Source organism: Aedes aegypti, chromosome 1 (assembly GCF_002204515.2).
Source record: "Aedes aegypti strain LVP_AGWG chromosome 1, AaegL5.0 Primary Assembly, whole genome shotgun sequence".
NCBI lineage: Eukaryota > Metazoa > Arthropoda > Insecta > Diptera > Culicidae > Aedes > Aedes aegypti.
In genome coordinates this window covers 60531691-60557021 of record NC_035107.1, presented here as the reverse complement: position 1 = coordinate 60557021, position 25331 = coordinate 60531691, and the positions used below count along the sequence as shown (strand labels likewise).

Genomic DNA, 25331 nt, shown 5'->3' with positions numbered 1-25331 from the left:
AGCTAATCTATGTAATTCATTGGTACTATACCTGAGAGGAAGCTTCAGAATCATGTTCAAAATTTTATTTTGCTGATTTTTAATTTATGTACGGCATCCTTCACGCTTTCGAATGAAAGCACTGTAAGTATTGAAAGGTTATTTTTACTGTGTTAAATTTTTTTTATATACAACAAGTTGTTTTTCTGGTAAGAAAAGTGAATTATTGGTTTCTAAAAAATCAAAGACCTGGTACAAGTTAACATCAACAATTTTCTGTAAAGTTTGCTAAAAATCTTTTCTTGGTCTAGATTTTTCAATAAACTGTATATATGTTTGTCCAAAACTGTTTGTAAATTGAAGCTGTTTTTAAACCAAAGTTTCTTGAAGACTTCTTAATATCTTTTGGTCCTCCAAAATTTTACGAGTTTGCTTAAAAAAATGGAGAGTTGAAAATGTTTTGATTATCTTTTTAAATTCAATATTTATCATCCAATAGCAAGCAGCTGGAGAATTCGGAAAACCCTTCTAAGAGATATAGGTTTAAATAATCCTCTACTCTATTTGTTACAATATTTATGAAACTATAGTTAACATTCTCTTATAGGTAATATTTCAGAACTTGTTAATACTTTCCTTTTTTTGACAATATATATACTGGACAATCTACATATTGACCAATGCAATGGTATCCGAAATGTCGTCGGAAAACTTTCCAAACCTAATATTGTTGTTAACATGAGAAAGGTTGTTACGTTAGGTAATAATTAGTCCGGTTATGAGGTAAATTTGAGGTGTATAGTGGTTATCACGCCCAATGGTATGGGTGCTCTAGTGTAGATGTAGTTGTGAACCTTAGAGGAAAACAATATGCACTCTGTCTCGAAAAATACCGAGAATCCGGGTGTAAATTTTTCAAATTGGGTAATATTTCCATATGCATTTTGATGAGTCTGGAAAGCGTGTGCAAGTTTCTTTGAGGAAAACAAAAACAAACTGTGTATGACGAGCGTATGCTAGTCTACGTGTGTTCAAATGTCACTAAGCTCTATGCAAACTTTATTCCAGTCGTGTAGAGTGTACACTGTAACACCAAAGTACTCTTTAAAGGGTAAAAAGTACCCTCTTTGAGAGAAACTAGTTCAACTCATAAAAAGAGTAAAGGGCCTTTACTCATTAAAGAGTAGAGAGCTTGTACGTCAAAACAACGAGTAAATTTTACTAAATTTTTGCAAAATGGGTAAAATTTACGCTGTTTTCTTTTTCAAATTTTTATTTCTTTAAAATAAGTGAATTCCATGAAAAAAAACTGAATGACAAACCTCAGATTAGATTAATTAGGTAGCTTTATTCATAACGATATATATTATAATAATCATAGCAGAAGCACATTCGGTAGCAGATGATTTTTCCAATCAGGGTCCTTGGTTCCTATTCGTTTTATGCAGCACATCCTCTAAACCATATGAAAAAAAATAATTTTCGTTTAAAAATATAGGGATAAAATAAACAAATTGCCGAGCAAGTTGTAATTACTTACCTTTCCTACCAAGCCATTCGATTTAATTTTAATTTTAATCATTTTAATTTTACACAAGCAGTTTTTGTTGCTGAACATTGATCACTAGAATGATTAGTGAGAAACTCCAAGAAATTTTTCACCCTTTAAGCTAAGTACAGTCGCCTCTCCACATCTCGATATCGAAGGGACCATCGAGATAGGGAGAGATCGAGACATAGAACACATTTTTAACGAATACTAGATTGAAAATCACTCCGTTACCAGGTAAATTAAAAACAAACAGATGTAATTTCGTCTTTGCAAATTGTTTTGAATCTCTAGAATCTAGTCTAGTAACCTTTGATAATGGGCATATCGACATACGGAGAGAAAATTGGAAACGAAAACCACATTGAGATAGGGAGGTATCGAGATAAGGAGGATATCGAAATATGGAGAGTGAAAATGTATGCAGAATGAAGGGTCCGAGAAAATCATCGACATAGGGAGAGATATCGAGATGTAGAACATCGAGATGTGGAGAGTCGACTGTATGCTGTTTCGCTCAAGAAAAGTAAAGAAATTCCTTGACTGAATGGGTCAAGAAATTTCCTACAGAGAGCCCCCTTAGAAGTGACATTTCTTCTCAACTGCGTACTGCGATCAGAAAAATGTAATTTTCTTGACCATTTCTTGGAAGAAATTTTCCAAGTATCGAGATAGGCGATTCCTTTTCTTGTCAATAGCAAACCAGCCTTTAATGGGTAAATCCCTTGAACGTCAAAATGGGAGAAAAGTACCCTTTATTCAAAATTTGAAAGTACCCTTTATGTCGACATTTCCATACATCAGAAAAAAGTGGGTATTCTTTCCACATTAAAGGGTAATGCCGAGTTTACAGTGTAAACCCACCTGAATGTCAACAAACTATTACACTACACTGACAAAAATCTACACGTCAAGGTCGTGTGTTTTACTTATAGATTTGCGCAATGAGGAAAACCACATGATTTGAGTGTGGTAGCCATATGGATTTCATTATTGATTTCACGGTATAATAACATGTGTATCAACATTAGGTTGTCATGTGAAACAAACATGAATTTCCAAATATTAAATCATAAAAACCAACTGATTTGCTTATTGAATTCGAAATGTAGTAGCTTTAGATAGTCATATGTGACTGAAAGAAGAAATTTGGTAGAAACACTTTTGCTCTCCAAAATATGGATCCGAGGCTCCTCTGCTTGTCGCAAGCTCTCTTGATTTTTTTTTCAAACCCGTGAGCCAGCAACAAGCGGGGCGCCGCAAATCCATAATTTGGGAAGCCAGGGATAAGCATATTCCATTTTTCGAAACTGAAAGCCAGGAAAATCTGTTAGTGGAATCCGATTTTTCTACTAAACTATACATTAATCAATGTTTTCGATTGTGCGATATTTGCCAGAAAACCATTCGCCAGAAAACTATTCGCCAGAATGACATCAGCCAGAAAACCATTCGCCAGAATGTACCATTTACCAGAAAACCATTTGCCAGAAAGTATCATTCGCCAGAAAGTACCATTCCCCAGAATTATTTTTCTTGTCGATTTTGATCAATTAATTCATGGTGAAATATCTCGGAATCAAAAGATGGCCGTCACAATATTCGACTTGTGCGACTTTTCACATCTGCAAGAGCACTAAATTGAACTAATAGGGTGCCGGTGCCATTAGTGAACTACCTAAGCTAAAAAAAATCATAACAAAATAACGAAAAGCCTTAACAGAGATCTTTTGGCGTCAGCAGAAAGATTTCAACCTCTACTATATGAGAGAAATATAAAAAGAGTGATAACATTATTTTTTAAGCATACAATCGCTTGAGCCACTATTGGTACACGTTTTCCAGTAGTTGCGCTAGTGCTCCAGTAGTAGACGTTCAGGAATGATACAAGGAATTTTGAACAAAATGGTATATTTTTACACAGGTTTAACATTTTTCCATCGGAACAGCAACTAATATCTGTCGAATGAATCATAAAGATCATCTCTGGGATTTTTCTTCATTTTTATACACACTTCGTAATGTAATGCATAGATAGCGCCACAGTAGTATTGTGTGTTTGACAGCAATGCTGTCACAATGTTAAATCGCATACACCAATAACCAGCACGGGACGTCGTTTGGCGACCCAATTGAGAATTCCACGGAATTCCGTGGCGCATAGCTGCAGCCTTAAGAACCAACCAGATTCGACAGAAAGTGGCAAGTACGTTCCAGCTATACGGATGGTCAACTTCGAAATTCCAACGTAGATTGCGTAGTCGCACCAGAAGTTGCGCAAAGTAACTAACAAGTTGTCACAAACATCGCATAAATGTCGCAGTGTAAGAAAGTTTAATAATAGGAATGAGCGTCGGATCACATGATTAAACTCGAATAGTTATGTGACCATGACTAACAATTATTAAGCGTTCACAAGACATTTTCAACGTGAGCTGTTTTTCGTCAGAATATTGTATTGTACAGAATTTCTCGAAGAAGTACCAGATAATTTTTGCTTTCCAATTGGCAGTTTATTGAGGTTGTGCTACTTTCTCCCGAATATCGATACCCCGAATGTCGTTTCCCCGAACACCAGTTCCGCAAATGCCAGTTCCCTGAATACCCCGTTTTCTCAAGTGGCCTATTTCCTCGAAAATGTGTTGGCTCTCATAATTATCATAACTTATTGTATATTTTAGGGTGATGAACGGTTCATATGATATGTACCCTTCTTTTTTTGATCAGCGGTTCTTTAAAGTTTCTCCGAACTCAGCATTTTTTCTTGTATTCTTTATCGTACTTTCTAGTTCACCACTCCACGGTGTGCTGAAACACACATATTATCGAACTTGCATGAACCTCCGATCTTTTTTCACTGAAAGTTAGCCTTGGTAGTCAAAAAAAGCTTGCGGCATATTAAAAAATCTTTCATCGGCAAAAATTTGAAAAAAGTCGATTTTTGTATTCTTGCCCTTTCTCCATATAAGGGTTCATAGGAGAATATTAGAGTTACACTAATTTTAATGATTTTTTAACGGTTAACGACCAATTTTACGTATATTGAACACGAATGAATTATCAGATGTTTTAAATTGAGCATCATTTCCTACGCACACTCATACAATATGACCAGCCCATGGTGGTATGCCGCATTTTTTCTAATAAAAAATCACTATTCTTTTCTGGATAGCTAGCTATTCATACGAACATTTTGTATGCAGAGTTTTTCAATCAGAATAGGAAATCCCTGAAATGGATACACATAGGCTACATATTCATGTACGGTAAAGCACCGGTTTTGGCCAGCCTAAGAGAAAATGTCAGTACAAGTTATATTGGAAGCCCTATTTCTACTACAAATATGTAAAATGCAGGCTTCCAATTCATATAATGTATGTATAATATTCGACATGAGATAAAACCATTTTTTCGCTTTGAAAATCTCGTTGGTAAATATAGGCCACCCGAACCAGTTTCGTTCAGAGATTTAGTTTTGGTTTCTAAATTGTCCAAACGCATTGATTTCTTATGAGAGTGGCAAAATTAGGAGTACCCTGGCCAAATTAGGTGTATGGGAGTTCAAATTATAAGGGAAATGAATTGTGTTTCTTATGTTTTGAATCAATTCTGACGAATAAATGAATGTATCTCTATCATGTCAATGTGATCTACTGAACACAAAAGGTTACATGCTGATTGGCTGTGTAAAACGGTGTATAATCCATTATGGCTACAACTGGCAGCAACTGCATAAAGTTTTTTAAAAGTGAAAACAAAAATATTATGCATGTGGAGGTACTGCCCCGAAATCCGTATTTTGAAACCAAATATCACAACTTTCTATACAAACGTCTGGGTTATATAAAGTCACAAAAACCATGATGTCATCCGGTTTTAAATTTTAAGGCATCCGGGAAAAATCCGGGAATTTGAAAACTGATTTTGAATGAACACCCTGTATCTTAAAGAAGGCTCGAAATTCTAAAATAATTCAACTTTCTCTCCCACAGTTTTGTTCGACAATTTAACAATCAAAATGGCGTTTCTAAAAAACATTTGCTTGAACAAAAGTTGTTCCAAATATGCTATATTATTCAAAACCACAATAAAAAAAAAATTTGATTGTTTTTCAACAGTTTGACCCTATAGGTCACTTATTTCAATGTTTGATGAGACAAATGAAACAATACGCCTTTAGGACTTCACTTTACTTACTGTGAAAAAAGGGTTGATATCTTACAAAGTTATATGTTTCATGCAAATAGAGCGCAGAGGTAGTGTATAATGATCGATTTGGCATGAGAATCGTGAATGAAATTTTAAGAACCGATCTTCTCCACCCCCTGATTTAAAAAAAACTTGGCTATGCCCATGTCCACCGCCCCCTTGCAAGACCATGTAGGTTCTAAACGCAGTTCACAAGCAAATATTACCACTTCAAAATTTAAAAAACGAGAACGAAAAATCAGAGCGGGTTGTGTACAAGACACGACCGCATGACGTTAACTACGCCAAGTGATTTTTTGCATTAGAATTTTAGTTGATTTTCATAGTTGCAGCCTTCCTTTAGTTCAAACTCTAACATAATTTCGTGACGGTCGCAACATTTTAGATTTTCAATTGACACCCAGTATATTGCCGTAAGACGTAGTTAACGTCAAAAAAAGAATGCGCGAAGAAGCAGAAATTGGTCTGCTTTTATAGTGCACTAGCCAACCCAAAGGATCGTGGAAGACAATATGAACGAGTTTGGTTGCGTAAGAAAGGAGTCGACATTTTCCCAATTTTCGACAGTCTATCGTCAAAAATCAAAAGTTTTCTCCATTTGAATAACATGTTGTATAAATTTCCGACCGATTGGTGGGAAAATATTGAAAATCTACCGATAAATGGCTGAGTTATTACCATTCAAAATCTTACATAATTTCGTGACGGTCGCAACATTTTAAATTTTCAATTGACACCCAGTATATTGCCGTAAGACGTAGTTAACGTCAAAAATGACAAAAAATTTTGTTAGGTTCCCCATTTTGTCAGCCTTAAATTCATCGAGTGGCTGACAAAATCGGGTCCCACTGTAACACGTTCGATGTAATGAACCATTCAGCCTAACGTACTTCCCAACTAACAATTCAGAGCCACAAACAAGCATGCATGCTTAACTATTGTTCAATAATGGTAATGGCAGCTGAATAAAAAATTTGCTCTATAAAGAGCTTAGAAGGTGCTTTTTTAACACAAACTTAGATCAATGTTCAACGTTATGCGTTCATTCTAAACAAAAGTTGAATCGCCACTTATTAAACGTTTCCAAAGATTCTCATTCGACTAGTCAAGATTGTTCTACAAATGAGCTGAACAAAACATGTTTCCCCCTATTAAAAAGCCAATATTCCACTAAACAAATGTATATGTATAAAAGGATATTCAGAAGACGAACTAACGTTTTACTTGCGTCGCACTTCAGCTATTCCCACATGTTTAACATAAGCATGAATAAGAGTAAGTATCTTATAAAATCCTAATTCAGCTTCAGTATATTATAAGAACAGTTGATCCAATAGAGGCCAAAATGACGATTAACAAACACATTGTTCAGCAATAAATTAGCCTTGTAAAAGCGATCACACTATAGCTAAATTTCATAAAATGGACAAAATATCCGAAATTTGTGTTGAGTTCCGAATGCATTTCAAAGCTCATAAATTATGTTTTCTTAAAACTTTTGAAATAGCTGTTCAGAAAATAAACATGGTCAGTCTCCAGAAATGCAGAATTTTTAGTTTAAAATAAAAAATAAACATTTAAGCTACGTATTCCGAGTAGGAGCAAAGTACTTGCAAACAAAGCGTGATATTGACTTGATTGACATAAGAGATAAAATATCTGAAGACAATATCAAAATTTTGTTCCTGGAACTTCTAAACCTATGAAAAATTTGTTGTACGCAGATCTAATGAATAGCTCGCAGCTATTGGTAAAATCTTGCAGAATCTAAAAATGACATACCAATTTTGTTCTAGTAGTTTATTTTAGATATCATTTCCAGATATTTTATATCATATATCTATCAAGTTAATATCACTTTAAGCTATCCACATTATATTTTCTATTGCTAAGCTTTTTTCGCCTGCTCGGGATGTTTTTCCGTACAAGAAAAATGGAAATTTCTTTGACAGAATTGATTAAATAAATTTCTATAGCCAGCTACATTTGAAATGGCTTTTCTTCACAACTGAATAAATACTGCGCTCTAAGAAAAATGATTAACTTGACCATTTCCGAAAATAAAAATCGCATATATATTCTAATATTTTTCTATTCAGGTGGGTTCTGAGGACTAACCCTTCAAATGATTCAAATATATTCATACAGAGAACTTTTACTTCAATGCATATGTAATAGGTTTATGAAAAATACAAATAAAAAAATAATCAAACTATAATTTATAAAATTATTTAAGTTAATTAATCATTTTTGAACATTCTAAAACTTATTATGAAATTAGATCAATCATTTCAGACTGTTTTAACTTTGTGTAAATAAACATTATTTTGACCAACATCGACATAAATTTTCTCACTGTGCGCTAAAAATAGCCGACTGAACTCAGCTTGGATCAGCACTAAACAGCAGCTGAATAATATGCTTGTTTAGTTGTTAATTAGCGTACCATGTGTTGATTAGACGTTGTCGAATAGAAGCTCGAACATGGTCAATATTCAGCTATGAGAAGTTTATATTTGCACTGGACGGTACAATCATCAATTCTAGGATGGCGCAGATGGCAAAGCATACCGCTGACGATTGGAAGGTCTCGAGTTCAATTCCAGTATACAGGCGCTTTTTAAATAAGATTGTTATACTATCATAATAATAGTGTACACTATATTTATAAAGTGCCTAGAAAAATATTTTTTTGTTTTTATTAGTCTTTAATTATTTTTAGACCAGCCGTATAAAAGCTGAACTAAATGCTTGTAAAACGTTTTTAAAGCTGAAAAATAAAGTTGGTATTCAACGACATGCTTTAAAGTTTCTCCAAATTTGTGTGAACAATGCTTTAACAAAGGTTGGCCATGGAAATTATTAAAATGTTATAAAACATGATGCTGGATAAAACTGCCATAATGGTGTTTGTTAAATGAGTGAATGTTAGTTGGGTTTAGCTAAATGACCCAACACTTTGAAGGATTCCATAACCAACATAATGAACAAATTCCTTGAGAATAATGGATGAATACTTAGAAGAAACAGGAAAAATGCCTGTACTAATGTTTGATGGCCCAGTTAGCCGTAGCGGTAAACGCGCAGCTAATCAGCAAGACCAAGCTGAGGGTCGTGGGTTCGAATCCCACCAGTCGAGGATCTTTTCGGGTTGGAAATTTTCTCGACTTCCCAGGGCATAAAGTATCTTCGTACCTGCTACACGATATACGCATGCAAAAATGGTCATTGGCACAGTAAGCTCTCAGTTAATAACTGTGGAAGTGCTCATAAGAACACTAAGCTGAGAAAAGCAGGCTCTGTTCCAGTGGGGACGTAATGCCAGAAAGAAGAAGAAGAATGTTTGATGGAATTTCTGACGCAAATCATAAAAAAACCGGTCAAAGGGGATTCGTAATCTCACTTCTTATCTGTTCTACGCGTCTAAAAATGCCTTTCCGGCAAAAAGTTAATTATTGGAATCGGGTCTACCCCGTTTGGCATAATGCCGTATGGCATAATGCCGTTTGGCATCAGAGTGTCGTATTTCTCGTGTATACCGAGATGAGCTAGTGTGCCATGCGATATTTCATATTGTTATTATTATTATTATTATTATTCGCAGCTCACAGATTATGTGAGGTACGAGATGCAGCTACACGGAGAAAACGAACTACTCAAAAATAAGTTTTTTTAAACTCAAAATTAAGTAAAGGCAGTCGAACTGAGGAAATGGGTGATTTTCATTCTGTCAAATACGTATATTCAACCCAACTTTTGAGTTGTTCAATGAGAACCCAAATTTGAGTAAAAGAAAACTTGTTCAACTTTTAGCGCTCTTTGCCACAAAGTTTTAAGATTTGAACTTACGTACTTTCTGAGACGAAACTAGTTGAGGAATCTAAGATAATTTCATTCAAACATATTTCTGCTGGTGTTCATTGTAAACAACATTGGTCACTAAACGTGTTTAAAAAGCCTAAACATTGCATTCTAACCGTAAGTTGTTATGTAAATATTTCATTGAATCGCCAAACACCTGAAAAACACACGGTTGAGTAAAAATAACTCAACGTGCGGCATTTAGAGGGCATACTGCACGTTGAGTAGTTTAAACTTAATTTTGGATGAAAAAATGCGGCATCCATTTTGAAATGTCAACGCTGTTAATTTCAGATCAGTCATCAGCGGTGTAAGACGTAAGCGTCATGCTCTGCTTTGTTTATTCAAAATTGGACGAAAAATCCATAAGTTAGTGAAATTTTGTTTAGTAAACTTTGATTAGTACGTTAATACTGTTTCTGACGTCGGTTTATGCAAAACTCCTAGCAACAGTGAATTTTCCGGATTTTGTGAAGGTAAATGTCCTCAACTTACTTCTACCGAAAAATTCGAAAAGTATTAAGTTAAGCGGTCTTTTTCTTTTTACAGGAATTCAGTTATTAATAGATTGTTGTTGATACACGATTTTCGGAATCAAGGATAGTCTGTTCCCGATAAATTTACTACACTGCAGATAGCTGTCGAGTTTCTTTTCGCCGTTCCTGCCACCCACCGTACACGATTTTCGCCACCAGGAGCGGGTTGTATGTTGTGATGCATCCTTACAATATAGCACTGATACCGTGTTTAATTAAAATAAAAGGTTTTATCTGCTTTATCGTTCAAATTGATTTTCATTTATCGCAAAAACATGACATCATTGGATTTTTAAACTATTGTTTCGTTTACATTTCACATCGATAAAAAATACCTATTTTTGAGTATTTTCACTCAAGGCAGCATTAGGTAAAAATTACCCACTGGTAGAATTCGGTGCGGCAACCCAAATTTGAGTACTAGGCTATTTACTCAAATTTGGGGTAACGCACAAAGGTGCCGAGTTGGGTAGGAAGAACTCAAATTTGAGTACTTCGTTCTCTCCGTGTACGTACAAAATATATCTTAGTGAGCGAGTCTCATGAGCAGAGCTGTTAAATGTCATGAATATCACGTGACTTTGACAATTGAATATTGCTAATATCATCCTTCCCCGTGGAAAAAGTCATCGGAAAATAGTTTTCCGAATTGCTGTCGGTTGGCAATATTTGCTAATGCGATATTTCGCTTGGGAGGGTACTATAAGCATTCTAAATTTTCAAAATTTTTGACATTTAACAGCACTGCTCATGAGACATCTCGTGAGGCTCGTCACATGCGCTTACTAGAAGTACTTTTATGCAGTTATGTTCGCCTAGTACAATAATCCCACGGAAGCATACGACTTCGGTTTATGCCTATGCTTCTTCGGTGGACAGTACAAGTTTTTCAATTCAAATGATAGAATCTCAACCGAGTTGAACCGCGTCAGTCCTTTCAAACTGCCTACAGGCAGTTCAATCCATAAATTAATCCCTTTGCATTGCTTTTTAAACCTTCGGCTGCGAGTCTCAAATGCACTGTCACATTGAGATTTTCTCATGAGACGGCGCATGAGCCAGTGCAGATGTTATCGTTTGAGCTAGTACATTGCTACATGAGATCTAAAAAAATGTGTCTCACCATAGCACGTGCTCAAGCGCGCGGTTATTTTTGTGAGCTCATGGCAAGCTGATCTCAAGCTCTTGATGTGAAGCGCGTATACATGATGTCTGTTTGGCATACAGTCGTATGGCATAATAGCTGTTTGGCATAAAGCCATTTGGCATAACGGTCATTTGGCATAATTGTCATTTGGCATAATAGCCGTTTGGCATAATTGTGAAAAACATTGAATTTAATCAAATTCCTTCGATTAAGCAAAGGGGTGTGTATAAACTGCTCACGATCGTACATTCCGTTGTCAATTATTGATAGGACATACTTCAAATCCTCATTTTTTCAAGGAAACCAATATCCAATAAAGCTCTTTTGGAATTGTATCATACATGACTTCCGGGGTCATTGTGTCCGGGATATTATAGCGCATTTTGAACAAAAATATATCCAACGCCTAAGTTATTCCATGTCATTTGAAAAAAAGGAACATGGTATTTTATGGCGTATCTTATGGTCCCGTATATTACTGTACCACTACAGTATCTTCCTTTTTTAAATTATGTCAAACGACCATTATGCCAAACGACTTTTATGCCAAACAACTGTTATGCCAAATGAATATTATGCCAAACGACTTTATGCCAAACGACTGTATGCCAAATGGCATTATGCCAAACGGGGTAGACCCATTGGAATCAGGGCTGTAAAATGTCACGAATTTCATGTGACTTTGACATTTGAATATTGCTAATATTATCGCTCCTAGTGGAAAAAGTCATCGGAAAATGTTTTTCCCAGTGACCTTTTCCGAATTACTATATATAGGTACTACCTATAGGTTTCCAATATTTGCTGATGCGATACTTCGCATGCGAGGGTGCTATAAGCATTTTATTTTTTTCCAATATTTTGACATCTAACAGCACTTTCAATTTGGATTATTCTTTTCTAACAAATCTATACTTGATAGATTCTAATTTGTTGCTGAAAGTTCAGAATTTCTATTCTTGTAACAGGTAGATTTGACATTAGGGAATCGCTACTGATAAGAGTACTATCTGGTTAAAATTAGGATGAATCTCTTAGGAAATTCCTAGAAATAGCCTTGAGAAATTTCTGGTTGGATCATCAGAGCAATTCTCATTAAAAATCTTGGAGCATTTCTTAATTCCTGGCACATCTCTTTTTTTTTGTATTTTGGTTCCTGTTCTGTCTGACGCAAAAGATCTCATTTTTCAAACATAAGATGTCTTAAGTTTATATTTTAAGACCAGCCCTGTCCACACAAAAACTTAAAACTTACCCCAAGCTGACTGATTCCCAGCGAGCACACATCTTTAGTCAACGGACACAGTTGGTTGTAGTCGTTCATCTTGCCTACGAACTCGTAGAACAGCGTCGATCCGACCTTGTTCAACTTAGCGCATACAGTCGTCTCGCCGCTCAGTTTAAACTCCCGGTACGCGTCTACGATCTGCCGCAGGAAGGCATCGATTCGCACCGAAGCCATCACTATCCGATCCGGAAGTTTGCTCTCCCGTTGCAGCAGGGCTTCATGGGCGGATCGATTCTCTCTCAGCACTGCACTCAAGTTCTTATCCAGCTTGGACACCTTGTAGCGCACGAGGACCTTCCTGGATTCAGTGCAACCATTGGAACAGCTGGCATCTTTGTAGAGAACCTTGTCTTCGACGATGTAGAGTTTCGGGATTTGCTCCAGGTAGAACGAGTCGAGCAGCAGATGTTCGTTGTACATGACGAGGAACTCCTTGCGGGCGTACGCATCTAGGAGGGCGAAGTCCGATTTGAGGGCTGAGATCACGGAGTTCGATGATTGGGTGGTAAATTTGGCAGGAGGTATGAGAGGGGTGGGTTTGAACACAAGGGGAGCAGGTGCGGGGGCGTCATATGTCTCGAGTCGTTTAAAGATGGATTGTTTGAAATCTTGCAGGTCGGTTACGCTGTGGCTGGAGGCGAGCGATCGCGCCGGGGAATTGGTTGCAACGGTGGAGACTTCGGGCTTGTATCGGTAGCACAGTTTTTGCCAGGCATCGGCAAGATCACGGTGATCGGAGCGGATGCCCCGGAAGTCGATAAAGTCCGTCCAGTGATCACGATTCCCTCGGAAGATCGCCGCCAACCGGTAGCGGTCAAACTGCGGAGGAAGATTTACGGCATTCGTGGAGATCTTGTTCAGTTGAGTGTCTTCTAACCACAGTTGGAAGGTTTTGAATAGGCGCGTGCAGTGATTGTAGAACGATCGTTGCCGTTCGTCACTTTCGCTAACGGAAGCTGAATTGTAGAAGCATTCGGCGTCGTATAGCTGCTTCTTGATACGCTTCATCAGGCCGACGTTGCACTCGTAGATCTGATCGGACACTCCGAGACAGTTGGCAAAACGTTGCTCATCCGTTGACAGCGGAAGTCGCGACAGGTAGATGGTGAAGAAGAGCTGGCACACGATCGGGTACATGAAGTTCTTGATGGTGCAGTTGGCCACCAGGTTGGCCAATTTGAACACCGCTAGCGAACTTGGCGGGAACGAAGGATATCCAAGGATGGAGGTGGCTTTTTTGATGGCTGTTTCGATGGTTAGTTTTGGCGAACTTGGAAGTCCAATCCCGCGAATCACTTCGTGCCATATGCCGGACTGAATCTCGGTCAGCTCGTATTCCAGCTCCAGGGTGAAGATCGACAGGAAGACAGTTGCCGACGATGGCGAGCTGAACAGATCGTTCGGTGTGGACGCTAGCAGATTGAGCAAACCCGAAGGCTTGGAGGCTTTGACGTCTTCGAAGCGCTGAAAAATTCACATGATTAACTACGGAGGTCTGAACTGTAGAATGATAGAGCTTACCGAAAAATAAGGCCGGAAAAATTCTTTCATGGAATGCCAAGCGTCGGGAAACTGATAGGCGACCCCCGCCATTGCATCCAGCAATCCGATAATGGCCGGGTCCTTGGTCCAATTTGGTAGCTCGGTAAGGCACTGTAGCCAAATGTTGATCAGCAAGGTGGGGGAAGTTAGCCCGTACCGAACGTAGTTGGTGATTTGCGAGAGGATCATACACTTGAGCATGTCTGTAACCGGGGAGTTCGACTCCGGTTTGAATTGATCCTTGGTGAAACGGGCGTAGTACTTGTCTGCCGCCATCAAACTGATCAGGATGGATTTGAATGATTCGCAGTGGCTCAGACTGTCGGGGCATTCGAGGAACAGTGGGGTGATCAGTTGAAGACATCGAACAACCACCACGTAGCGATGATCGTTCAACAGCAGTCGGATTTGTTCGAATCCTTGGTGGCAAATTTGGGGCACTGAATGGCCCCAGGTGCTGATGAGAATCGCCAAGTAGATGGCTAGAGGACGATTCTCAGTAACGCCTTGGTAGATCTGTTGAGCTCGTTCTAACTCAAGTACGTATCGCAAGATCAGGGCAGGGTTCTTCATCATACCATTGATGACCGTGGGGCTTTGGTCCATGCAGTGCAGTCGCAGTAGACTAACCATGTTCCAACACCAAGCCAGGAATTGGTCCTGCGCGGTTTTGTTCTTCACTAGACTGCTCACCGAGGCGACCAAACCTTGCGGATTGCCGAGTAGTTCTGGTACGTGTTTGCTGTATATCTCCGTGATGAGACAAGCTATGCGGACGTGGATGTCATGTGATAAAAACAGTTCGTTGTTCCTGAAAAAGTCGATGGTTCATGGGTTGGCTGTACAAATTCCTGGAAATGGTTACTTACGAGTCAAAGTTGTAGTTCAAGTGGATAAGAATAACGCGGGCCGTCGAACTCTGGACGGCGTCGAAGCCGTAGTTGAGGATCCAGTTGGCGAGTAGTTCGAAGTCGTCCCATTGGGGACGCCATCGATCCAGCGGAAGCGATTTGAACACGTACAATGCCGAGTGGTCGGCTTGGGCTACGTCCTGCTTCATGTACTGCAGCAGGCTCGAGACCAACGACGGATGCTTGTACACTATGTTGAACAGCAGATCCTTTACGGCTTTGTAGCAGAAGTCTTTGGTGTACTCGTTCAGGTAACCAATCTGAAATTTTGAAATCAGGGATTATTATAAGAAGCTACGTGAATTGTCTGAAACTACTTACGTCGAAAAGATTGAGTGCCACCGTTTCGATGAACTCAAAGTCGCCAATTTCCCTAGCAAGTGCCATATTGGAAAACACCTGCAGCAAGTAATACAGATCCTCGGAGGGCATTCCCACTAAACCGTTTCGAAATTTCTCCCTTTGATTCGAACCAATGCAAAGATCCCGGAAATCCGTACCAACGGCCGTGATCAGTTCTTCGTTGAACTCATCCAGGTGCAGAAAGTAATACAGCTTCCACAGTGCATCCACGCTCAGCTGATCAAAAGGAAACCCGCTCAAGTACTGCCACGTACCGATCTTTCTCGATCGGTAGATGTACTGTGCCGCGCGCACTACAAACACGTCTAACTCTAGATTGATCCGAGTGGTTTCGTAATCATCCAGCACCACTTGGACACTCCTTGTTCGTTCCAGCAATATCCGATACAAGTCACTCACGTAGTATACAGTGTGCTTGATCAGCCTCGCCACCCTCTTGGCAAACTGTCGATATCGATCTGCATTGTAAGTCATCAATCCGTTTCCCAGAAGCTCTACGAAAATAGTTCCGAACGCGATCGCCTTCATCACGTGCGTGCCTCGAACCTGATCTTCACCTAAACGCCAAGTCCCGTCCAGTTTTCGATCGACCAGCGTTAGCGCTCGGAACACCATCCCGAACGGTATCTGATCGATCAACGCCACAAGATCTCCCTCCTTCAGCTCGGATATCGAGTCCGAACCGGAGCAATCCTCGCCATCGCTGTCCACGATTGCCCACATCTCTTCCTGGACCACATCGATCGAGCGATTCATGTCCAGCTTGAGCTTTTCGAGGAATTCATTTCGCTTCTTGATCGGCAGCAGGATACAAGCCATCACGACCAGAATGTGCTGAAATTCCGAGCCGCCCCATCGAAGATCCTGCTCGGTGGGAAGCTGCACTAACGAGGTGGCCCAATTGGCTATCCCACTGGGACTACGCAGGACGTGGAACAGCACGAACAGATGATCGTGTACGGTAGCGATGCGTAGTTGTGTGGCGACCAGTTTGACAGTCCAGCTGCGAACATCCGCCAGGAAGCGCTTGTCGGTTATGCCTTTCCGCAGAAAGGCAAACAAAATGGAGATGCACAGCCGCAGCTCTCCGATGGCCGCCGTCAGTTGCATAGCGTCGATCGGTGGGTTCAGAACAACGGGCGAGTCCGCCGGGAGGTTGCTCAGTACTGGGTGAAGGTTTAGCGTTTCGTAGATTTTCTGCTCGATCTTGATTCGGGTGGCGTCGACTTCGTAGGTGGACTGGCTGCACTGGAAGCACGATTGCTTCATCAGGTCCTGCAGGTTGGAACTGAAGTCTGCTAGGGCTGATTCCTGGAGGGCGGCCACGCTGTGAAGAGAAGATAAAATTTTGAAGAAATTTTTGAGTTTTATGTCTATCTTTGAATTTGCTTCAATATTTCTATGATTTTTGGGCAATAATCGTTGTGAGGAAGAGCTGTACCCTAAGCAATGTACGAATGAATGAGGAATGCCAGTTATAATTCGCGTTAGGTGTTCCAGCAAAACTCCTAAATTATGAGGGGTCTCTGTCATCGGGACTATTCTGAACAGTCATCGTCATGGGAATGGCTATGGTCATTTTTTCAAATATTCTATCCAGAATCTTCAGTAGTTTCCTCTAGTTATTTTACTTTAAGGTTTTTTCCAGGAATTCATAGATTATACTAAGGATTCCACTGTTCCGTTCTGTGAACAAGAACTTTATTAAATATCTCTAGACGTTTCTTGTTATAAGAAATAAATTAACTTTTAGTATTTCTGTTAAGAACTGACTATTTGGTTTATTTCGGCTTCCTTTTTATACACATTGGTGTCACATACATTTACAGTACTGAACAGTTTGCTCGTGGTAGTTCAATCAGAATCCGTTGGGGTTTCTGCGGATTTACCGAACCGGGAATACTTAACAATCCTTCCCTCTTTGGAAAACAATTTATCATAATTTCATATTGACAAAATTCTACTTAATGCTAATAGTTCATTATTGTATTTCTATCTACTTATACTACATCTCACATGTTCGCGAGCGACTTCTTGTAATTATTGGACTTCTACTGCGCTTCAGTCTCTCAGGTTTGTTTGCTCCGCTTGATCTTTCTAGATTATCCATAAACATGCTGAATGATTGATCCTTAGGCTCTACTTCAAAGCCCATACAAACACTATTTTCGTCTGTCATTTCCCTACTACTGCGCTTCCGAGATTGTTTTGACGGGACTAGCAGTGCAGAACCTCTCGTAGACTTCAGCAACTTAAGTTGATTTCTGTGCGCCGATAAAACGTTCCTATGGAGAGATATTTGAAAAATATTTTTGGAAAGTTGTTTAATGAATTTAGCTTCAATCCAACGCTGCGGATCAGTTTTCCTAAAATTTTTATAGAATATCTTATCCCCCACTACCAGCTTACTAAACGGATCTGGGTCTTGCTCTGCCGGGATGTAGGCATTGTCTATTGGTTTTGGGTTCTCTAAGTATTGCTTGTATTGTCTATTTGGATTAAGCAAATATATCAAAATTTTGGGTTTATAACTAAACATTTTGCTGGAAGGTATAAACCCATCCGTTGTAGTGATTTGGTTCCTGTAGTTGAATAGGAAGTAATTCAATTGACTCACCATGTCTAACCTTCGTAACTCTGGATCTAAAAGATGTTTCTTCAAAGCATCCTTCACAACCCTAACAAGTCGTTCAGCCTGACCGTTGCTACTTGGGTTGTAAGGAGGGCTTTTCAAAGGTTTTATTCCATGATTCACAAGAAATGAAAAGAACTCCTTTGAATTAAATGGGGGGCCACCATCGGTAACCACAACGTCAGGAAACCCAAATCTAGCAAAAACGGCCATGAATTTGTCAATTACTCGTTTTGCATCTGTACCGTTTTGCATTAATTCTACTTCCACCCATTTAGAGTGACTGTCCACTATTAATAGAAACATTTTCCTATCAAAATAGAAAAAGTCGGCATGAATTCGACTGAAAGGTCTAGTCGTAGGAATCCATTTATTCTCCGTAGGCTTAGAAGGCGCTGGAGATGATTTTATACAGATTTCACAACCATTGAGGAAATCTTCTATATCCATATTAATTCGAGGCCAAAATACTGTCTCTCGGGCCAATTGTTTCATCTTAACTATGCCTATGTGGTAAGCATGCAGCATTTTTAGTATTTTGGGTCTCAAATTCACAGGAATAATAACTCTTCCTTGATACATGACACAATTTTCTGTGACTTCTAGATCGGCTCGTAAAGAATACATAGATTTGTATCGTTCATTTATCGACATTGGCCAACCTTCTTTTACAAAACGCCGGATTTCTGCTAAATAAGGATCTGTTGTAGTTCATTCTGCAATCTTTCGGTTATCTATTGGTAGGGAATGTGAAAAGTTCAAACTTTTAGGAACCATTTGATCCAAAGGGAATCGCGAGCAAAAGTCTGCGTTTCCCATTAGTGATGAAGGTCTGTAAGCGATCTCAAAATCATAAATCGATAACTCCATAATGTATCTTTGAAGTCGTGTCACAAAAACTGAGTTAGCTCCGCTCTTGCCGAAAATTCCTAATAATGGCTTGTGGTCTGTGAAAACCTTAAATTTTTGCCCAAAGAGAAATTTATGGAACTTCTTGATGGTGCAAACTAACGCCAGAGCTTCAAGGTGTAGTATTGGATACTTTTTCTGGGCAGAGTTTAGAGAGAACGATGTAAAACATATCGGCTTTTCTTTTCCATTGATTTCATGCGCTAAAACTCCTCCTAAACCATACGAACTAGCATCCGATACAACAACAAGTGGTTTGTTCGGGTCATAATATTCCAAAATATCTGCCTTTAAAAGCGCAATCTTACTGTCTTTGAACGCATTATCACACATTTCAGTCCATTCAAAATGTTTGTCATTTTTCAACAGAGCATGCAAACTGCTCAGCTTAGTTGAAAGGTGCGGTGCAAACCTGTGGTAATAATTAATCAGGCCAAGATAAGCCCTTAATTCACTAACATTTTTAGGAGGTTTAGCTTGTTCAATTGTTGATAACTTTTCTGGAGAAGGCATTAACCCTTTGTCTGTCACTACGTGACCTAAATATGGTAATTTGTTTACAAAAAATTTACATTTTGAAAAATTAACCTTTACATTAGCTTTATATAAACGTTCTAAAACTAATTCCAAATTTTTCAAACATTCAGCTAAATCTTTCCCTGCAATCAGGACGTCATCTAAATACACACTTATGTTTTTCAAACCCTGCAGAATTTGATCCATAATTTGTTGGAATATTGCTGCGCTACTAGAAGCACCCTGTGGGAGCCGATTATACGTGTACAAACCCTTGGATGTATTTATCACCATAAATTTTCTAGAACGCTCAGAGAGTTGCACTTGGGTATAAGCCCCCGCCAAATCCAAACAACAAAAAACCGTACATCCAGCCAGAGAAGCAAATATATCCTGAGCTAATGGTAACGGATAAGTATTCGGTATAATAACTTGATTAATAGATACCTTGCAATCAATCACCATGCGGATGTCTTGATCTTTTTAAACAACTACGATAACCGGTGAAGCCCATTCGCTGGCCTTAATGGATGTTATTACATTTTGCTGCTCAAGCATATTAAGATGACGATCCAACTTGTCTTTGAGTTTGTAGGGCACAGTGTACGCTTTCTTAAAAATCGGTTGGTCATGTTTTAGTTGCAACTCTCCTTCATATCCCTCAATTGGTTGTGAAAAATCTTTATTGAAAATTTTTGAATATTTTTGCTTCAAACTTGCAACAATTTTATCTGTACCTTTGCTTTGAACCAAATTGTTAACCGAAGCTTTCTGCATAAAGCCTGATCTCCATTCAGGATAGTAGAAATCAAGCCAGGTACGATCGACAAGGGGCGTAAAATTCTTTTCACATTCTAAGATGATCAACTTTTGATAGCTCTTTGTTCCATTCAAGACAACCCTAACATTGATCTCTCCCACAATATATAAACTATCACCGTTTACAACAGCTAATTGTCTATTACAGGCGTCAATAGGAACTGTCCCAAAGAACTCCAAGTAATCGATATCGCTTATTACAGATACTGCCGCTCCCGAATCGATTTCCATACGCATTTTGTTTCCTTCTACAACAACCTCAACCATGCAGGGCTCACTAATTTTGTTTACAGCGGTTATCAGCATGCATTCCATACCATCAGATTCAACTTCAGATGAGCTATTTTCTTTGTCGCGTTTGAAGCTATATGATGTTTTAGTTTTTGAGCCTTGTCCAACAAACCTAACTGAATTTCTGTTACGATAAGAATAACATTGTCGTCTTAAGTGGCCCTTATTTTTACAGTAGTTACAAACTGCATTTGCATATGGATTCACGTCCCTGTTATTTGAAGTAGACCTCTCACGAAAGCTCACATGTTTTCTCTCACCAGTGCTTCGTCTATGATCTCTAGGTTGCCTGTAAAACTCTCTGGATCTCCTCCCATAATCTCTGGGTTCTCGCTCGTATTCCCTGGGGTTTCCATCATACTCTTTTCTCCCTAACCGGTTCTTAATTGAGCTAATCTCAGATGATTCACGTCTCTCCGGCCCGAAAATAGAATTCGCTTGGTTTCCTGCTACTTCGCTACTGATAATCTTCTTCTCGACCGCTGCTAAACTCAATTCCTCATCCATCAACAACTTTTTCTGTAATTCTTTGTCAAAAAGTCCCATAATAAGCCTATCTCGAATTGCGGTTTCTTTAAATTGCTTGAAATCACAATTTTCAGCTTGTAACTTAACAGCAAGAATGTAGCTCTCAGCTGTTTCATCAGGGCGTTGATATCGATTATAAAATCGATATCTTTGCATCATGTCTGGTTCGACTTTATCGAAACGTTCTTTCAACTTTTTAATCATGTCATCGTATTTCAACGTTTGAAGTTCGACGCCAGGAAACATTAACTTTAATTCATCGTATACAACCGAACCAGACAGAGCAATTAGAATACATTTCTTATTCTCTTCGTCCCATTTGTTAAACCGGCTAAGGCTCTCCAGTCTCTCAACGTAATTAGTGAAAGGAGTACCTGCCACATAGTGGTCCAGCGTTCACATAGCAGACATTTTCTGCACTCAAATAAAGATTTAAAAAAAAAAAAAGACATTTTCTGAGAGAGCTTCGAGAAAGAGACAAAAATTAGATAAAATGCACTTACGGTTTTCTCTGGATATACCCACTCAATGATCTCGTCCTGGGTTACTGAGCTCTTATTCGTCCACTCACAGCAATTGAGTTATCAGCTTTTGCGCGCCTTTCACTGCTCACTGTTTTAATGATTCACTAAGTATTCCTCGCACACGGTCTTGTAAATTTGCTAATTTCACTTACCGCTTCGAATATGTTTTCTATTAATTCGCACCGTAATTTACGAACTACTACGTTTCAGCAATAGAAATATTAGTAGTAGAACGCTAGAAGCGTTGTTCTCACAAAATTGATTTTGATAATTATTACCATAAATTATGGGTTTTCATTGTTTGTTCAATACCATGTTGTTGTTTTGGTTTTGAAAATTAATCTGACACTTTGAGGCCCGGTACTCACGCTGTCAGTTCGTGGCAAACTAGATGTTGGTAACACGAACAGCAGCGACATTAGCATTCTTAGGTTAATGCTTCTACTGTTTCAGCATTCAATTGCCTACGCTAGGTCTGGCTTTTGCAAATCACAGCCGGCGCTGGAAACAAAAGTTTTCTGTTCCGCTGTAGCACTATAGTGTAGAACAAAGCAGCCGGTGGCTTGATCACTTATGATATATCCGATCACTAACACTGCACAAGGTTGTAATTAATTTTATCTCGTCGCCACTGTTCCGTTCTGTGAACAAGAACTTTATTAAATATCTCTAGACGTTTCTTATTATAAGAAATAAATTAACTTTTAGTATTTCTGTTAAGAACTGACTATTTGGTTTATTTCGGCTTCCTTTTTATACACATTGGTGTCACATACATTTACAGTACTGAACAGTTTGCTCGTGGTAGTTCAATCAGAATCCGTTGGGGTTTCTGCGGATTTACCGAACCGGGAATACTTAACATTCACCAGATTTTCTATCTGGGATTTTATCAGGAATTTTGTCAATAATTTGCTCTTGAAATTTATCCACAAATTCAACTAGAAATTCCTCCGGGGAAAATCCTTCATTCTTCCAGAGGTTCCTTCAAAGGTTCCTTAACTAATTATTCAGGATGTCCTACAAAGATCAATCATATAAATTTCTCATGTGATTTCTTCAGTAATTCTTCAGAGCTTACTCCAAGGCTGCCTCCAAGATTGCTATATCTATTTCCTCGAATATTCCTTCAGGAATTATTCTAGAAGTTAGTTCTAAGGATTCCATCATGCATTATCCAGGAATCACATCACGAATTCTTTCAGATATTCCTTAAGAATTCTTTAAGAAATTTATCACCCGAAATCCTCCAGGGATTTTATCAGAACTTTTTTCAGGGCTTCCTCCTTAAATTCCACCAGGAGTTGCTTCAGAAATTCCAAATTCCGATTCCTTCCGATTTATCCAAAAACTTCCCAAGGGATTTCTTCGGTGATTCATGAAATGCTCCCTTCAAGAATTCCACCATAAAATCATCCAAAGATTTATTTAGGAATTCCTCGAGCGAAACTTCAGGAATTTCTAAACAGATTCTTTTCCTGCAATTCCACCAGGAATTCTTCTGGAAATTCATAAAAAGATTGCTCCTAAGAAATTAATACATGATTGTCATCAATAACTCCACCCGGAATTTCCACCAGGAATCGCTTCTATCAAATACCTTCCAGTGATTTCTCTAGGAATGCCTCAAAAAAAAAAAATCCTTCAGCGATGAATCCAAATATTCTTCCAGGGATTACTTCAAGGATACACTTTTTTAAAATCCTTGGCACAATTTTGCTCTACCGAAATGCTGGGCGAGAGGGGTGGAAGTGGGAGGAAGTGTGGTAGGCGCCATACAAGAAGCCATGTTTGGCTTCGCTTTATAATGTCCTTAAGGGCTACACGATTTTCGCTAGAAATTCTTTCTAAAATTCCTACAGAAATACATGGAGAGATTTATTCCAGGAACTCTTACAGTGATTCTACCCAGAATTTCTCCAAACATTCTACAAGGAGTTCCTCCAGGGATTCCACCAGGAAGTCCTAATAAATTTCACAAGAAATACAGCAAAAAAACTTTCTACACGGAATTCCATAGAGATTCCGCTTGCAATTTTTTGAGTGGTTCCCCGGGTTATTATCCGTGAATGCTTCTAGGGAATATTTAATTAATTCATTTTTTAAATTCTTCCAGTATTCTCTTCAAAGATTCTTCCTTGTATCCCTGAAGGGACCCTACAAGGCATTCGACGTGGGTTTTCTGAAGGAATCGCTTCATGAATTTACTAGAAATTTCTCCGAGGATTCCTAAAGGAATTTATCCATCAATTCCATCCAGTATTTCTTGGAGGATTGTTTCCAAGCAATCCACCAGAAATTACCTTAGAGAACCCTGTGGGAACTCTTTCAGCGATTGCTTTAAAAGTTCTTCCAGAGATATATTTATGAATTTTTCCTCCAAGGATTTCTCAAAAAAATGTTCCATGGATTTTTCCATAAATTTTTCAAAAAATCCTTCCAGGGATTGAACCTGAACACATTCAGAGAAATGCTTTGTTTGATCCTCTGAGTAAATGTCAGTGGAATCCCCGGAAGAAATAATCTTTTGGAATTTTGTAGATGCCTTCCTGGTGGACTAGATAGAGAAAAGAATAATTTCTAGTTCAATCCTTCGCGGAATTCCTGGTCGATTCTCTCGCGGAAATATTGGTGGTTTTTAGAAAAAAAATAAAAATTCTTGTGAATTGGTGGCTTTTGTGGTTAATTTCCTGTAGAAATTTCTGATAACCCTAAAAAATTCTAAGAAGAGAAATCTGGTAGTGACTCAGTAGATTGTTCTGGTGGAAATTCTGGCGAAATTCTGGTGATATTCCCAGTGTTAACTCCTGGTGAAATTCCTTAACAGCCTCTCTCTCGAAAAAATACTGGTGAAATAATTAGAGAAAATACAGGTGAAGTCTCTGAAGGAATTACTGGTGAAATCTTTATAGGAAATTGTAGTCAAATCTCATTAGACATTCGTTATGGGAACTTTGGAGATGATCTTGGCGGAACCATTGGAGGTTTTTTTTCCAGAATGTTTTGGAAGAACCTTTGAAGCATTTTTTGAATTCCTGGTAAAATCACCGCAAAAATATTGGTGGAGTTTCTGAAAAAAAAAATTCTATCGGAATACCTATGAGAAATTTAGCTGAGATCCATGAGAGTTTCACTGAAGGAAATTATGGAGAATCCCTGGAGGATTTATGTTGTCATAGCGGAATTTTCGAAAAAAAAATCCTGGTAACAAGGAATTAAGTAATTCCGGAGATAAAATCCTTATAAGAAGTTTCTGGTGAAATCCCTGGAGGTGAAATCCTGATAACCCTTGAGGATCCTTGGAGATATTCCGGGAGGAATTTATTAACGAATTCCGAGCTTAATTCCTTGAGAAATTTCGGGGGGCACCCCTTGATAAATTTCTGGAAGATTCTCTTGAAGAATTTCTGGAGGAGTTCCTTGAATTCTCTAGAAAACCCCTGGAAAAAAATCTGGTAGAATGCCTTAATAAATTCCGAGTGAATAGCTGATAGGACCCATTAGGATTAAAAGAATTCCTGAAGGAACATTTAGATGAACTCCTGTTAGAATCCCTGACAGAACTTGTGATGGAATCCCAGAAGGTGTTCATGATGGAGTTCCAGGAGGATTTTATAAGGAAATCATGGAAGTATTTCAAAAGGAATCCATGGAAACCCAAGAGAAACTCTTGATTGAATTCCTATAGGAATTACAGATAGAATCTCTGAAGGAACTTCTAATGGAA

General features: G+C 38.6%; 1 protein-coding gene across 2 annotated transcripts in view; it reads right to left on the bottom strand.

The window, feature by feature from the left end:
* The window catches only part of LOC5580025 (ectopic P granules protein 5 homolog), a 76381-nt gene that overhangs the window by 37466 nt on the left and 13584 nt on the right, over positions 1–25331 (bottom strand). For both annotated transcript variants that reach the window (XM_021857698.1, XM_021857705.1), the window contains exons 3-6: positions 15344–16712; positions 14981–15282; positions 14091–14922; positions 12537–14033 (exon numbers count right to left, since the gene is read on the bottom strand). In XM_021857698.1, coding sequence (XP_021713390.1) covers positions 12537–14033; positions 14091–14922; positions 14981–15282; positions 15344–16712 — 4000 coding nt within the window. The remainder of the gene's footprint in view (positions 1–12536; positions 14034–14090; positions 14923–14980; positions 15283–15343; positions 16713–25331) is intronic.